The following is a 13,490-nucleotide window of genomic DNA, read 5'->3' as shown; positions in this document are numbered from 1 at the left end:
TTAAATAACACAATTTTAATTTCTAGGTCAACTAAATGCAAACCCAATATGCATTAACCAGCAAATAAAGAGTAATTGCGCTCCATTAATGTTGGCATATACTGTTTAGGGCCACACCTGGTCTAAAAGATGGGAGGACCAACCCTGGTTAGGCAAAAATTGAGTTTTTTTTTTCTTCCTCCTATGAGTTATGAGTAATTCAAAATTTAGTTTTTTTAACTGAGTTGACATAAATTTTGGGTCGTCTGAATAGTCCACCACAACATGTCCCACGAGAACAGGAAAATCCTAAGAAAATACTCTTAGCTAATTTAACGACATGCATCCATCGTAAACCCATAGATATAACCAACTATTGCTCAACTCTTGATTGTTCTTGAAATCTTATTTCCTTGATGAACCATTTTATTGACTGGGCCTATAGATGTGGGGGTGGACTGAATGGGCCTCATGCCAATGATAACCTCTAAATCAATTACTAGAGTTGATCCGATGCTGGGCCGGGCTATGCTCGTTATCGTTAACCCTTCAGTCTCCAAGCCCAACACAGGGAAAGGCTGAAATCTAAGATCCCAAACCCAAGTCCGGATTGAAATAAAGACCGGCCCACTTTTGTCATAAGTTTGGGCCATGGGCCCAATACAGATACCCAAGAGTTTGGCCCATGGGCCCAATATAATATATATATATGTGGTGGGTATGAGGTATTGATTAGGTAATGGTAATGTAGCTAGGTGGCTACGAGCTAATTGCCGCCATAAAAAAAATATTTATTTGTGAAAGTTATAAACATTCAACTAATCTTATATATTAATCTGGTCAAAGATCAGCGTCTCATATATGTTTTGTATATTTTAGGGTTTAGTTTTTTTTTTTTTTTTGCTAAAACCCTACTTTAACTATATTGCACATCAAGACTAGTATTAATTAATTCATTGTCAACTTCTCATTTAGATTCATGTTCAACTTCTTATACATGTGATGGATTCTCGATAATATTTTTATAGACTCATGTAGTTGACCCCAAACTTTTGGGATAAACGCTCGGTTGATGATGATGATGATTGTCAACTTCTATTTTCAGATTCCTAATCAAAATTACCATAATCAAATTAACATGACATACCAATTTAGTTGCATGCTAATATCCAATTTGCGCCAACATGAACAAACCCTTTCAACTTATACCCTACTTTAAGAAACACAATTGTTAAATGACTTCTTATTGTCTTAAATATAATTATGCCAAGTCCAATCATTAGCGTATTAGCTAAAAAAATATTTTGGTGATGGTTTAATGGTGAATATCTCTGAGATCAAACTATATGGACTCTAAATTCCGAAGTTCGATTCCACCAAGAGCAATACTTTTGACTTGTGGTGGTTACATGTTGGGATTTAGCTTAACTTACGCTGATGTTATGTAAGAAATTTATGTGCATGCAGGCATGATGACCTTAGTTTAGATCGATATCGAATGTTCACATAACAAACCTATATGGTGTTATCGAAAGAAATAATTAATATTTTTTATGACGAGAAATCAGAAAAAAAAAATTAATTAGTTAATTGTATGCAATAACTATGTAATGGGTGACGTAGGTTCCTACACACACATATAATAATCCAGAAAAAGTACACCATTTGACCAAAAGAGTCGGGGTCCTATTTTAATTTTGTAATTAAAAGCCTGTTTCGCATCAACTTTCTCTAGAACTAGAATATTGATGGCCTCTATATATAACCACTGCATAACTTCACATATATATATATATGTATGTATGTATGTATACAAGCAACTAAAATCTAAAACAGAGAGCAAGGAAGAAGAGAGAGAAAGGAGAAAGTTTAGAGAGAGAGAGAGAGAGATGGGATCATTGGCAACAGAGAATCAAACAATAAAAGTTGCAGCCATTAATGGTTCTCTTCGTGAGAGTTCCTTCAATGGAGGCCTCATTCGTTCTGGTAATTAATAATCCTCATTCACTCATATATATACATACATGCATATACATATATATATTGAAGGAAGAGCTTGATTACATAACTTTAATTAATTCGAATTTGGCAGCAATTGAGATTGCTAAGGAATCGATACCGGGCATGGAAATCGAATACGTAGACATCTCAACATTGCCGCTCATGAACATTGATCTTGGTGTTCGTGAACAAGCTCCACCGGCCGTCAAAGCATTCGGTGAAACCATTCTCAAAGCCGATTGCATACTCTTCGCTTCTCCAGAGTACAACTACTCTGTCTCTGGTACCTTTTCCTTCTATTTTATTCTTACATGATAAATTTTTTTTTTTGGTAACGGTAAATCACACTACACAAACTTGTCATTTGGATATTTAATATGGACATAAACTTGGATCGTCAAATCACGCGCACAGAAGTTTCCTACATGATGAAAGGGTAAGACTAAAAGTCCAATGCGTGACCACAATAATATTGCTCCAATGGAAAGGAATCAAACTCAGGATCTTTTGAGTCCATATGGTTTGGCAGTAGAGATATTCACTAACTAGGTTATGACCTAATAATAATGTCGTTTCTTGTAAAAGCTCAAGCTGATGATCGAGAATAAGGGTGAAAACGGTCGATTTTTCGACATAAATTTAACCAATCAATCGGTCGGTTATGTCAATTTTTCGGTTGTCAGTCGGTTGTGTGGTTATTAATCAATTTTTCGGTCGGTTCTTTGAAGCAATATGTAATTTTTTTTGAAAAAGATGATAGATTGGTTCATTTAATTGGTTTAGTTTTTAACAACCCTAATCGAGATATGATATTTCAGCGCCTCTGAAGAATGCACTAGACTGGGTGTCAATTCCGCCGGTCAATGTTTGGGCTGGTAAGCCTGCTGCCATTGTTAGTGCTTCGGGAGGTTCTGGTGGCGCTCGAGCACAATATCATCTTCGCCAAATTGGGGTTTACCTTGATCTTCATTTCATCAACAAACCCGAGTTTTTCTTAAATGCTTTCCAGCCTCCACAAAAGTTCGACGGCAATGGGGATTTGATCGACGCAGAGGCCAAGGAAAGGTTGAAGGATGTTCTCGTTGCCTTGCGCGAGTTTACCTTGCGACTCGAGAAATGAAGTGATTGATTAAACAATGTGTGTGACTCTCAATACACTTATTCTATATGGTTTTCATTGTACTATTTTGTTTCTTCTAATAAGAGGTTTTCTATGTTTAAATGTTTGATTTGGATACAAATAATTGTTGTATTATCTCACATGCAAAGATTGGTCTAATGGGTTTGAGTCTCATTTCACCCTAATAATTAAATAACCTTCTATGTGGATTGTGAAAAACAGACTTGTCTGAACATAAGTTATATGTCCAAAATTCGGGTTTAAACACAAATTTTTTATTCGGTTTAAAACCGGGTCTGGATCCAAACACATAAATCTTGTCTGGAATCTAACCCGAATTAGATTATTGTCTGATTTACTTGTTCGAGTACATCCAAAATCAAATCCGCGTTAAGATCTGGACATGTAAATATTTCGTAAACATATGATATTATCTGACTCAGAACCAATTTTTTTTCCCACCCTAGTGGGGGATGTGAAGAACAGGATCATGGGGGATGGTGCATGATTGAGAGGTACTAAGCCTACTCGTGTAACAGGTTTCCAAATATGCACAACTTTTTGTCACTACTTCCATAAATACTAATACAATACGCCTTCTCTCCTCTCATCCCAAACCCTTCACTCTCTCCCACTCAGCCATAGCGGTGAAAATTGTCTGTCGTTTTTTTGTTCCTCAATTTTTTGACATAAATTTAACATGTCGGTCGGTTATCGATCGTCTTTTTCAATAAATTCTCTAAAGAAATATGTAAATTTTTTTTTGAAAAATAACTGACCAATCGATTCGATTATATCGATAATTTTTATACGACTCCACTCGTCTAGCCTTGGTCCATGGACCCAGTACACCCAATGATCTAAAATTAGAGGTGTTTAGGCCTGGTCCGACACTGCTGCTCATAGATGACCCGCACCGGCTCGTCTATCTATGCTCGCGGTCTAAATCCCTAGCACGTCATCTGTTGCAGGCCGATCCGTATGGGCCGTGAACTTCGACCCAACCTATTGCCTTATATTGGGCCAGGCCTGGCAATATCAGTGGGCCATGCCTGCCAACAGGACCCAACCAGTTTGACACCTCTATCTAAAATGACTGATTCTGTGGCTTTTTGCTTCCAAAGTTCCAGCAAATGATAGACATTTATTATTTTTATATATTGTTTGTGAGAGGGTTGACCATGACCGGCAGAAACTGAGAAAAGCAGGCTGCACGATTGAGACCATTTAGACGTGTTGCAGACAATACACTAATTAGTTATTGAAAAATATGAAACCCCACTAAAGATTTAAGACAAAACTCACAAACTCTTACATTTTTACAATACATATGAGTATGTGACACAACTCCCATTTTTTTCACTTGTGCCCTGCAATTATTATATTTTCATCTTTAATCCAACTATGTGGACTTATAAATGAATTGGATCCAGCCTTGATATGGGACTACTGTAGATTATATGCAGATGGAAGGACATAATTAGGGGTGTTTAAGAAAACCGTATCAATCGTCAAAATGATTGATTGGTTGATATTTCTAAAAAATCATCAATCAATCGCCAAATTGAATGATTGGTTGATATTTCTAAAAAATCATCAATAATAATCGGCCGAATAATCTATTAAATTAATCTAAGAAAAACTCCAAAAATGGACCGTTTATACCTCTAGACATAGTGGCAGGCATTAGATTTTTCTTGACGAACCAGAGAAGCCAAAGTTTTTTCTGTTCTAAAATTAGTGGGTATAAGGGGATGCTGGATTTGGTCTCAGAAGGGCACTAAAAATGGCAACCACATCTCCATTTCTCCTCCCTCTAAATGTTTGGTCTGTTAGTTGTTTTAGGAGCCATTTCCGGAATCATCTGCCTCACCAACACAAAGAAGAGGAGAGAGAGAAAGAAAAAGACAAAACAAAATATTGGCAAAAACAAAGATTTCATTTTTCTTACACTTTTTTTTTTGCTTTTCCCCATCAATTCTAACATCTCCTGTGTTTTTGAAATCCGAGAAATCCCCATTTCATGTATGCACCAGAAGAATCAAAAGTCACAAACTTGCTTTCATTGAACTAGAAAGATACACCCATTTGTTGGTTTTATTCTGATTCTGTCATTTCTTGGTTTCTTCAGTTTGTTACAGGAATGGCTCTTGGGTTTCTGAAGACCATTCATTGAGAGAGAGAAAGGAAAAAAGGATAAGACTTGTGAATTGGGTATTGATGGGTGAGGAGTAGAGAGGGAAGGGGAGAGGAGAGAGAGAGAAAAGAGGGAGGGTTCTTGAGAGAGAATGAGCAAAGACCACAAAGGCATTCTAAAGGCCTGGGAAGCAACTGTAAAGAAATCAAAAGCAAAGAAGAGAGCAAACACCATATTTGGAACCATGTCTGTAGCCCATGTTGATGATGATGATCCCAGTACTGTCCCTGATGAGCTTCAACATGCAGAGAGAGCTCTACCAAATGGGGACTTCTATACTGGTCAATGGCTTGATAGCCTCCCTCATGGCTATGGCAAATACCTCTGGACTGATGGGTGTATGTATGTTGGTGAATGGTACAGAGGCAAAACCATTGGGAAAGGCAAGTTCAGCTGGCCATCAGGAGCTACATATGAGGGTGAGTTCAAGAGTGGTTACATGGATGGCAAGGGCACGTATACCGGTTCCTCAGGGACCACTTACAAGGGTTGTTGGGTAATGAACTTGAAACATGGACAGGGAACCAAGAGTTTTGCCAATGGGGACTATTACGAGGGCGATTGGCGACATGGGTTGCAAGATGGCCATGGAAGGTACCAATGGAAGAATGGGAATCACTACATTGGCCAATGGAAGAATGGGATTGTCAATGGCAATGGAACCATGATTTGGAGCAAGGGAAATAGGTATGATGGGTTTTGGGAGAATGGTTTGCCTAAAGGAAATGGGACTTTCAGATGGGCAGATGGGAGTTTCTATGTTGGGTTTTGGAGCAGGGACCCTAAAGAGCAGAGTGGGACTTATTACCCTTCTGGTTCTCCGACCAGGAGCAATTTTGATTGGGATCCTCAAGAGGTGTATTTAGAGGATTTGAGTGAATGCAAGATTTTCCCTTGTGAGAAAGTGGCAGTATTTCCATCACAGAAGATGCCAACTTGGACTTCTGAAGGGCAGCCGAATTTTAAAGCCAAAGGGAATGATGGAAGAGCTAGGAGGATGTCTGCTGATGGGAGGATTAGTAATTACAGCAATTGCAGTTGGGGCTCCTCAGACTATGGCCTTGATGGTGCTTTTGATGGTAATGAAGGGAGTTTAAGGAATGGGGCAGAAAGTTTTGGGAATCTTCAACCTGAATCAGAATCAAGAACGGGAAGCTATAAGCAACCATTGAGAATACAGCCAGCAAAGAGGCAGCAAGGGCAGACAATAGCGAAAGGGCATAAGAACTACGAGCTAATGCTTAATTTGCAGTTGGGGATCAGGTAATTGAAATACGAAGATTCTTTCTGCTGGTCTGCCAATGGTTTTATTTGATCAGAGTCTTCTAACTTTGTTTGAATATTTGCTTGAGACAAATTGATGTGTCATTGTGCTATGCAATGCACTTATATATTGATGATTTAGATTCAAATTTGCATTTAGTACTTATCTGTATGAATGAATGTAAATAAAAATTTGAACTCTGTCGATATTATCACAGTGATTTCTCCCTTTCAAAATCTAATGTGCTTGTAATGACTGATATGTGATATCCTATCTACATTGCCTCATTTAGTATGCTTTACAAGATTATGCTGAGTATCTTGTCATTTATGACTGCTGGTGCCATGGCACAGACATTCTGTGGCAAGGCCTGCTCCAGCAACGACCCTTGATCTTAAGTCTTCCGCTTTTGATCCCAAGGAAAAAGTATGGACCAAATTTCCCCCAGAAGGATCTAAGTACACCCCACCTCATCAATCCTGCGACTTCAGGTGGAAGGATTACTGTCCAGTGGTTTTCAGGTCAGTAATCGATCCTTCCCTTCATACTAATGTTTTTGTCTAAATAACCTGGCATACTCCTGCGTCTCATAAAGTTCATTACTTGACACAGTTGTAGTCTAAGAATTAGAATGGTTATTTAGATTTCTGTTGCTTTAAGTTTGATAGATATGTACAAAAAGCCTCATAGGTCTTTTCTTCTCTATTCACAGGACTCTTAGGAAATTGTTCAATGTGGATGCAGCTGATTATATGCTATCAATATGTGGAAACGACGCCCTGCGAGAGTTATCTTCCCCTGGCAAGAGTGGAAGCTTTTTTTATTTAACCCATGATGACCGTTACATGATAAAAACAATAAAGAAGGCTGAAGTAAAAGTGAGTACTTCTCATTTCATGTTTTTCTTACTGAATTTGAACTTGATTAGTTGTAGATTACAAGCACTGCTACAACTTTTGATTTCGAAAATTTGTCAAATCTTTTACTGCATAGCAAAATTGGTCTGTTGTGAATGAATTCGGAATTCTTCTTGGATTATAGACTTTGCCAGCAGGTTTTGATTTATAATCCTTCAAGATTATTCTGGATGATGAAATAGCTATAAGTGTTTGAAACATTCTTGTGTTGTTCTACTCAAAATTACAAATCCCAATATCACAACATCTTACAGGTACTCATAAGGATGCTGCCTGCCTATTACAATCATGTTCGAGCATTTGAGAACACCCTAGTCACCAAATTTTATGGTCTGCATTGCGTGAAATTGACCGGTCAAGCACAGAAGAAGGTAATATCAAGTGCTTAGAAACTTTCCAGTTCATTAGTATTCATCACTGCAATATCCATGATTTGAGTTATATGGCATTGATGAGCCAGGTCCGATTTGTCATAATGGGGAATCTTTTTTGCACTGAGTATGCCATTCATAGGCGCTTTGACTTGAAAGGTTCTTCTCATGGTCGATTAACTTCTAAACCTGAGTCAGAAATCGACGAAACTACAACCCTCAAGGACCTTGATCTCAATTTCATATTTCGACTGCAGAAAGTTTGGTTCCAAGAGTTTTGCAGGTGAAAACGCACTTACATACTTTTAAATGGTGATATTGGATTCAAATGTCAACAAATATGAGAGTACCTTGGTGTTTTTTTCCCCCTCTGATATAAGACCTAGATACTAAAATGCATGGAAGTTCTTCAAAAATTGACACATTTAGCTACCATTGTTCGCCTGGTTGCTTGGCGAACAAGGAATGCAAAGGATTCTTGTTTCGGAGTCAGTGTTGCTTCATTTCGTAACTTGAGTTTTTATTATTGTAGACAAGTGGATAGGGATTGCGACTTTCTTGAACAAGAGCGGATTATGGACTACAGTCTTTTGGTTGGCCTTCACTTCAGAGAGGCTTCAAATAGGGATTGCCTCACACCCCCTTGTACTTCTGGAGTTCGCACACCTACTGGTTATTTCTTGTCATTTCTGATTTTACTATTTAGATTCATAATGCCATTAGTGATTGTCGATTAACAGACGATGTTTTCTGGATTTGGCAGAAAATGGAGAACCTGATACTGAAGCAGGAGTCCCCCCTCGCCTTTCTAGAGTGGACATGGATCAGCTTCTTTTCGACCCATCTAGGTATTTTTAAATTCTCTAAAACTGCCCACAATTAATTGTCCATTAGTAATCATGCACATATCTGTACTTCAAGAATTCAAGAGCTGTCCACAGGTTAATCAAATATTGGAAATAAAAAAGATCTGTTTGTTCATACACTGCGTGATAATTAATTGTGACTAATTCTCTCCTGCTGGCTCCTAGTCATTATTATGGCATAGAATTGATTTCTAGCCATCCTGGAACTTAATGAAATCAAGATTTTGCACCATGTCTAGAAGAATTATGCAATGTTTATTCCCGATCTTGATGCTTAGTACGGCATTCATGCCTCTAATACTTTGCTAATTATGTGATGCAGGTGGGCTTCCATTAAACTAGGCGTGAACATGCCGGCATTGGCTGAACGGACAGTGAGAAGAAGCGACTGCGAATCTCAGCTGGTAGGAGAACCAACTGGCGAAATGTATGATATCATCATATTTTTTGGTATAATTGACATACTACAAGACTATGACATTAGTAAAAAGCTCGAGCACGCATACAAATCGATGCAATACGATCCAACTTCAATCTCTGCTGTTGATCCGAGGCAATATTCAAAACGTTTTCGAGATTTTGTTTTCAGAATTTTCTTAGAAGATACTTGAAAAGGTTTAGGTTGACACATTATTTTTGACTTGCTGGCCTATGGCCATGGCCATGGCCATCTGTGTATAGTTTGGTCCTCGTCCGAGATGATAATGCTTACCTGGTGAATGCTACCATATTGGCCACCGACTTGGTTCATTCATGGCAGTTTGTGCTGGAAGAACAGTTGCAGACGTCATGGTTTGGCAACACATTCGCTTCCCTATCTTGTCGAGCAAGTTTCAGTTACAGGTATATGATACGTTCCTGTGAAAGGTAGATTAGAGTGGTAGTAGATTTGTATGTTTTGAGATTGTTTTGGTTGTAAATGAAGCAAGAAAGCACTGGAAAAAATGTCTTGAAATGATTCTTTTTGTCCATAGATTTTTTTTCATAGGAGGTGAAGAGTCCTTTGTTAATGAAGAACATGTACAGGAGGAGATGACATATGAGACCAACTTTCAGTTATTGATTTCAAATGAAAATTTTGTTCCAGCTAAATCACTTCCTTTTTCATTCTTTTTTTTGCAAGATTAATACTGTATCCGTGGAGAATCCTTGATGCACAATTACTTGGCGATATCCTCGGACTTGGAATGTAAAAAATCTCGTCCAAGATCGGTTATTCAATTTTCAGCTAGCATCACTATTTTCAAATGGTGTGAGCTGAGCTGAGCTTCGACCCAATTGACCAGTTGAACGCAAACAAGTTAGTTGGTTATCTCTCCAGACTTGGGACATAAAAATCTCGCCCGCCTGAGGTCTGCTCAATTTCGTAATTGTAGTAGTTGAGCAAACTGAACATGTTTTACATACAAGAAAGCAAACCCACTTTCAGCAGTTCACATACCCGCATCTGTCAAAGTGTCTGAACATTGCAAGTGCTCAATCTTTCCATTTGGAACTTAATCTGGGACCTGACACTAACTTTCATGGATCCGGTTTAGGGTTTAGGAGCGCGGATCCAACTTTTACATTGCCATTCAACACCATTTCCGCTGCAATATAACAGTGAAATAAAACATGGCAGCTTGTTCCTGGACAGGAAACATACTACAACTTGTTTCCCAATTAATAATGGACTGTTATACAGAGAATACAGAGCACCAAATCGGGTTTAAGTCAGTGATACAGGAATTTGATCTCTTATGTGTGGTAATAACCATATAGTTTTGCATCTTTGAAGGGCTGCACTCATCAAAATAGAGAGAGAAACCTTCCAGGCCGCCAGAAATCCTTCTAAGAGCTATTCTATACAACAATCGGCTTGCCAAGCACACTGAAACCTTCCAGGTTGGATGGACACTCATTCGTTACCTGTGATACTAACAGAACTATCGTTAGTGTCGGTCTAACAGTAGACAAACAAGCGAATAAAATTCTATATGTGAAAAAAAAAGGGACATGCGGGGATTGCAGAAAAAGGCTCTATGGAGAAATTTATTACACCGCGGGAATTCAATTCAAACCATGCTCCAGCCATGGTGGTATACCATTCTAAGTAATACCTAGTAACATATCACAGTGAGAAGTTTCAGGGTTTTCAAACATGTTTGGAGGGAAAGCTTCATAGTTAACTGGATTAACCTCTCAATAATTATGCTACATTTCTACCATCTATATTAGAGAAAACTTGTCACTTGAAACTAAAAACTGTTCACACCAAATTTCCAACAAATGACCTAATCAATCCAACAAAATTTGAAATAACTTTCCCATTTAGATTGGTGTAGGTCATTATCTCCAAGGTAATTTTAAATTTTGAGCATTAGACCCGAAAACAACATTAGATCAATTTGGTACCATACCTGCAGCTTCAAACAATCTCTGGTTGCCAGAAGCCGGATAAGCATTGGATGGCTTGACAATTGGTACAGAAAATTCCCTTCCATTAGTACTACTCTCCATATGCACATTTGAGATACATGGATAAACCTTTTTCTCATCAATCCCTTGATTATAGAGAAACCCTTTGAAAACATGGCCACAAATATTCACTGTAGCCTGGTAGAGAACCTCAGCTTCCTCACCACTAATGGCAGTCACTCTAATGCACCTGAAGACAGCTGGGGCTTTAACTTTCCCAGGAAGGGACTGTTTAAAGCTTGGATCTGTAGTTCAATGAGAACCCAAGTCAAAATATTCATTAGTTTTATCATAGAACTACTTCCCTTCACCCAGATCATTCAAAGAAGGAAAGGTTGACTTGATCTTTCATAAATAACTAAGCAAACCCAAATCAGTTTGAAACAAAATTGACAGTGATCCTCAATTTAGCTTGCAAGATTCAAATGGAAATCAACAAATCTAAGCAATAGAGAACTATAAAAAGAGGATACCTTGATGACTAGATCCAGTGTCAAAGCACAAAGAAGCAGGTGCAGCAGCAGCATTAGACGATAAGCTATTAGAAGTAGTAGCACCTGAGGACACAATTCTTGGCCTTTTAACACCACCTGAAGAAGACCCAGAAGATCCTCCACCACCACCACCACCGAGCTGGTGCCTCTCCCGCCGCCTAGAGGCCGGTACCCAAGTGCTCTTCACATGAGTGGAACAATCATACCCTCGGCTCTTGCAACAAGTCCTACACCTTCTATACTTACACTCCTTCTTGGCCTTATTCCCACAGTCTGTACAAGTCCCAAAAGTCCCACTAATCTCATCTCCCACAATACTCAATTCCTGACACTTATTTAGACTCCAAGGATCAGTTGAACCATTAAAGTTGCAATCTTGATTCCTTAAATTTGTTGGGTGGTTGTTATTGTGGGGGTGGTGGTGATCTGAGGAAATGGTGTGTGGGTTTTGGGCCTGTTGTTGAGAAGAAGCTAAGAGGAGGATGTTGTGGAGACCAAGCATGCTGATTTGGTGATCAGGTGGGAAAATAGGGTGAATGGGTGTGGGGTTGTGGTGGGTGATGGCGGCAGCTGGTGGTTGAGGCGGCCATGTTCTGGTGGTGGGTGGTGATTGTAGGTGGGGAGAGATGGTGGGATTGGCCACAGTTGCAGATTGTGATACAAAGAATGATAGACTGATTTACTTATTTACAAAGAAATCAAAAACTGAAAGTGTTCTTAAGCAACTGTCTCTGCTAGGTCTGGTTTTCATCACGTCATATGATTTATAAGAAAAGTTCAACATCTCACATATAACAAGGTCTTTTATGTGTTTAAATACCATAGACATAGACGATGGCACAAAAGAACAAAATTTCCGATATAATATCAGAGTCGGGTTTCAATCAATGAGACGAGTTTCTATCTGTACTCTTATTAGGTGGGGTGTCACAATGGAGGACTGCCAATTTTGGTTTCTTTTGATAACCAGGGGTGTTTTTGGAGTTATTGAAGGCTGTTGTAGTTTTTTTATAGCAACCCCTGTTGTAAATCCATTGTCGTCGAGAGTAATTTTTTTTAAAATTTCAAAAAAATTATATTTATGTTTTAATCATTTATACGAATCCAACGATATATTATTTATCCAAAATAAAAATCAAATTCAATATAAAAAAGATATAATAATTCTGAACCCTTGAATATAAACTTAAAACTTTTCATGTCTTTTTCTAGATGAATTTAATTTTTATTTGAAACAAAAAATATAATTAAATTCATTAAACAAAATACTATACATATATAATTTTTCTTTTTACTTTTAAAAACAATATAAATTTTTAAAATTGTTATAACGGAGGTTACTGTAATTTGATGTACAACAGTCCCACTAACTCGTGTTTTTGTTGGACATCAATGGACTATCAAAAAAGAAAGCTCTGGTATTGGTGGAATTATGGGCCATCTAAGCCTATTAGTCAAAAGTTAAGAGTGATTGTAGTCTTAAAAGTCTATGCCCTAACCCTAATCTAAACACCTACTACAACTCTAACCTAGGCATCCATTCTTGATGTCAATATGTCACAAAAAGCAAGCAGATTTTTGTTGCCATCATCATCATCTTCCTTCCCATGTTGAGATAATAGGAATTGATGTTGAGAAAGGACTCTTGTAACTAAATTTATATGTGCTAAATCCTTGAAATCAATGATTTGAGGTTTTCCCAAGTGAATTAGCGGCTGTCCTCCACAATCCAACGCTTGTCGCATTCGCAGTACTTGGCCATTGAGTTCTCGATCGGTCAGGAGAGAGATCGAGACTGAATTGGGGAAGAAAAGATCTAGAATT

At 38.2% G+C, this 13,490-nt stretch overlaps 3 protein-coding genes across 3 annotated transcripts; 2 read left to right on the top strand and 1 right to left on the bottom strand.

Annotated features, from left to right (window-relative positions):
• Positions 1 to 1,793: 1,793 nt before the first annotated feature.
• On the top strand, positions 1,794 to 3,240 carry LOC119981339 (NADPH:quinone oxidoreductase-like). The gene is made up of 3 exons (XM_038824432.1): positions 1,794 to 1,965; positions 2,072 to 2,263; positions 2,799 to 3,240. The coding sequence occupies exons 1-3, from the start codon at positions 1,869 to 1,871 to the stop codon at positions 3,098 to 3,100; spliced, it is 591 nt and encodes a 196-aa protein (XP_038680360.1). The 5' UTR covers positions 1,794 to 1,868; the 3' UTR covers positions 3,101 to 3,240.
• A 2,128-nt stretch (positions 3,241 to 5,368) lies between these two features.
• On the top strand, positions 5,369 to 9,788 carry LOC119981301 (phosphatidylinositol 4-phosphate 5-kinase 6-like). The gene is made up of 8 exons (XM_038824363.1): positions 5,369 to 6,560; positions 6,915 to 7,082; positions 7,274 to 7,439; positions 7,733 to 7,849; positions 7,939 to 8,132; positions 8,382 to 8,521; positions 8,613 to 8,697; positions 9,038 to 9,788. Exons 1-8 carry the CDS (start codon positions 5,389 to 5,391, stop codon positions 9,324 to 9,326), a joined length of 2,331 nt encoding a protein of 776 aa, XP_038680291.1. The 5' UTR covers positions 5,369 to 5,388; the 3' UTR covers positions 9,327 to 9,788.
• A 549-nt stretch (positions 9,789 to 10,337) lies between these two features.
• LOC119980391 (protein SHI RELATED SEQUENCE 6-like) lies at positions 10,338 to 12,571 on the bottom strand. The gene is made up of 3 exons (XM_038823073.1): positions 11,646 to 12,571; positions 11,115 to 11,417; positions 10,338 to 10,623 (listed from the first exon to the last, which is right to left on the bottom strand). Exons 1-3 carry the CDS (start codon positions 12,166 to 12,168, stop codon positions 10,613 to 10,615), a joined length of 837 nt encoding a protein of 278 aa, XP_038679001.1. The 5' UTR covers positions 12,169 to 12,571; the 3' UTR covers positions 10,338 to 10,612.
• Positions 12,572 to 13,490: the final 919 nt, after the last annotated feature.

Source organism: Tripterygium wilfordii, chromosome 16, assembly GCF_013401445.1.
Source record: "Tripterygium wilfordii isolate XIE 37 chromosome 16, ASM1340144v1, whole genome shotgun sequence".
Classification (NCBI taxonomy): Eukaryota; Viridiplantae; Streptophyta; class Magnoliopsida; order Celastrales; family Celastraceae; genus Tripterygium; species Tripterygium wilfordii.
The sequence above is the reverse complement of the archived record's forward strand: the minus strand, read 5'-3'. Positions and strand labels throughout refer to the sequence as shown.

What these genes read in the sequence shown, in the direction of transcription:
- LOC119980391 (XM_038823073.1), bottom strand. Translation starts at nt 12,168, where the DNA reads ATGCTTGGTCTCCACAACATCCTCCTCTTAGCTTCTTCTCAACAACAG. An exon ending in CACTGGATCTAGTCATCAAG is followed by an intron (nt 11,418 to 11,645) that starts GTATCCTCTTTT and finishes ATTGAACTACAG; the next exon opens with ATCCAAGCTTTAAACAGTCC.
- LOC119981301 (XM_038824363.1), top strand. Translation starts at nt 5,389, where the DNA reads ATGAGCAAAGACCACAAAGGCATTCTAAAGGCCTGGGAAGCAACTGTA. An exon ending in AATTTGCAGTTGGGGATCAG is followed by an intron (nt 6,561 to 6,914) that starts GTAATTGAAATA and finishes GCCATGGCACAG; the next exon opens with ACATTCTGTGGCAAGGCCTG. An exon ending in TAAAGAAGGCTGAAGTAAAA is followed by an intron (nt 7,440 to 7,732) that starts GTGAGTACTTCT and finishes AACATCTTACAG; the next exon opens with GTACTCATAAGGATGCTGCC.
- LOC119981339 (XM_038824432.1), top strand. Translation starts at nt 1,869, where the DNA reads ATGGGATCATTGGCAACAGAGAATCAAACAATAAAAGTTGCAGCCATT. An exon ending in TGGAGGCCTCATTCGTTCTG is followed by an intron (nt 1,966 to 2,071) that starts GTAATTAATAAT and finishes CGAATTTGGCAG; the next exon opens with CAATTGAGATTGCTAAGGAA. An exon ending in GTACAACTACTCTGTCTCTG is followed by an intron (nt 2,264 to 2,798) that starts GTACCTTTTCCT and finishes ATGATATTTCAG; the next exon opens with CGCCTCTGAAGAATGCACTA.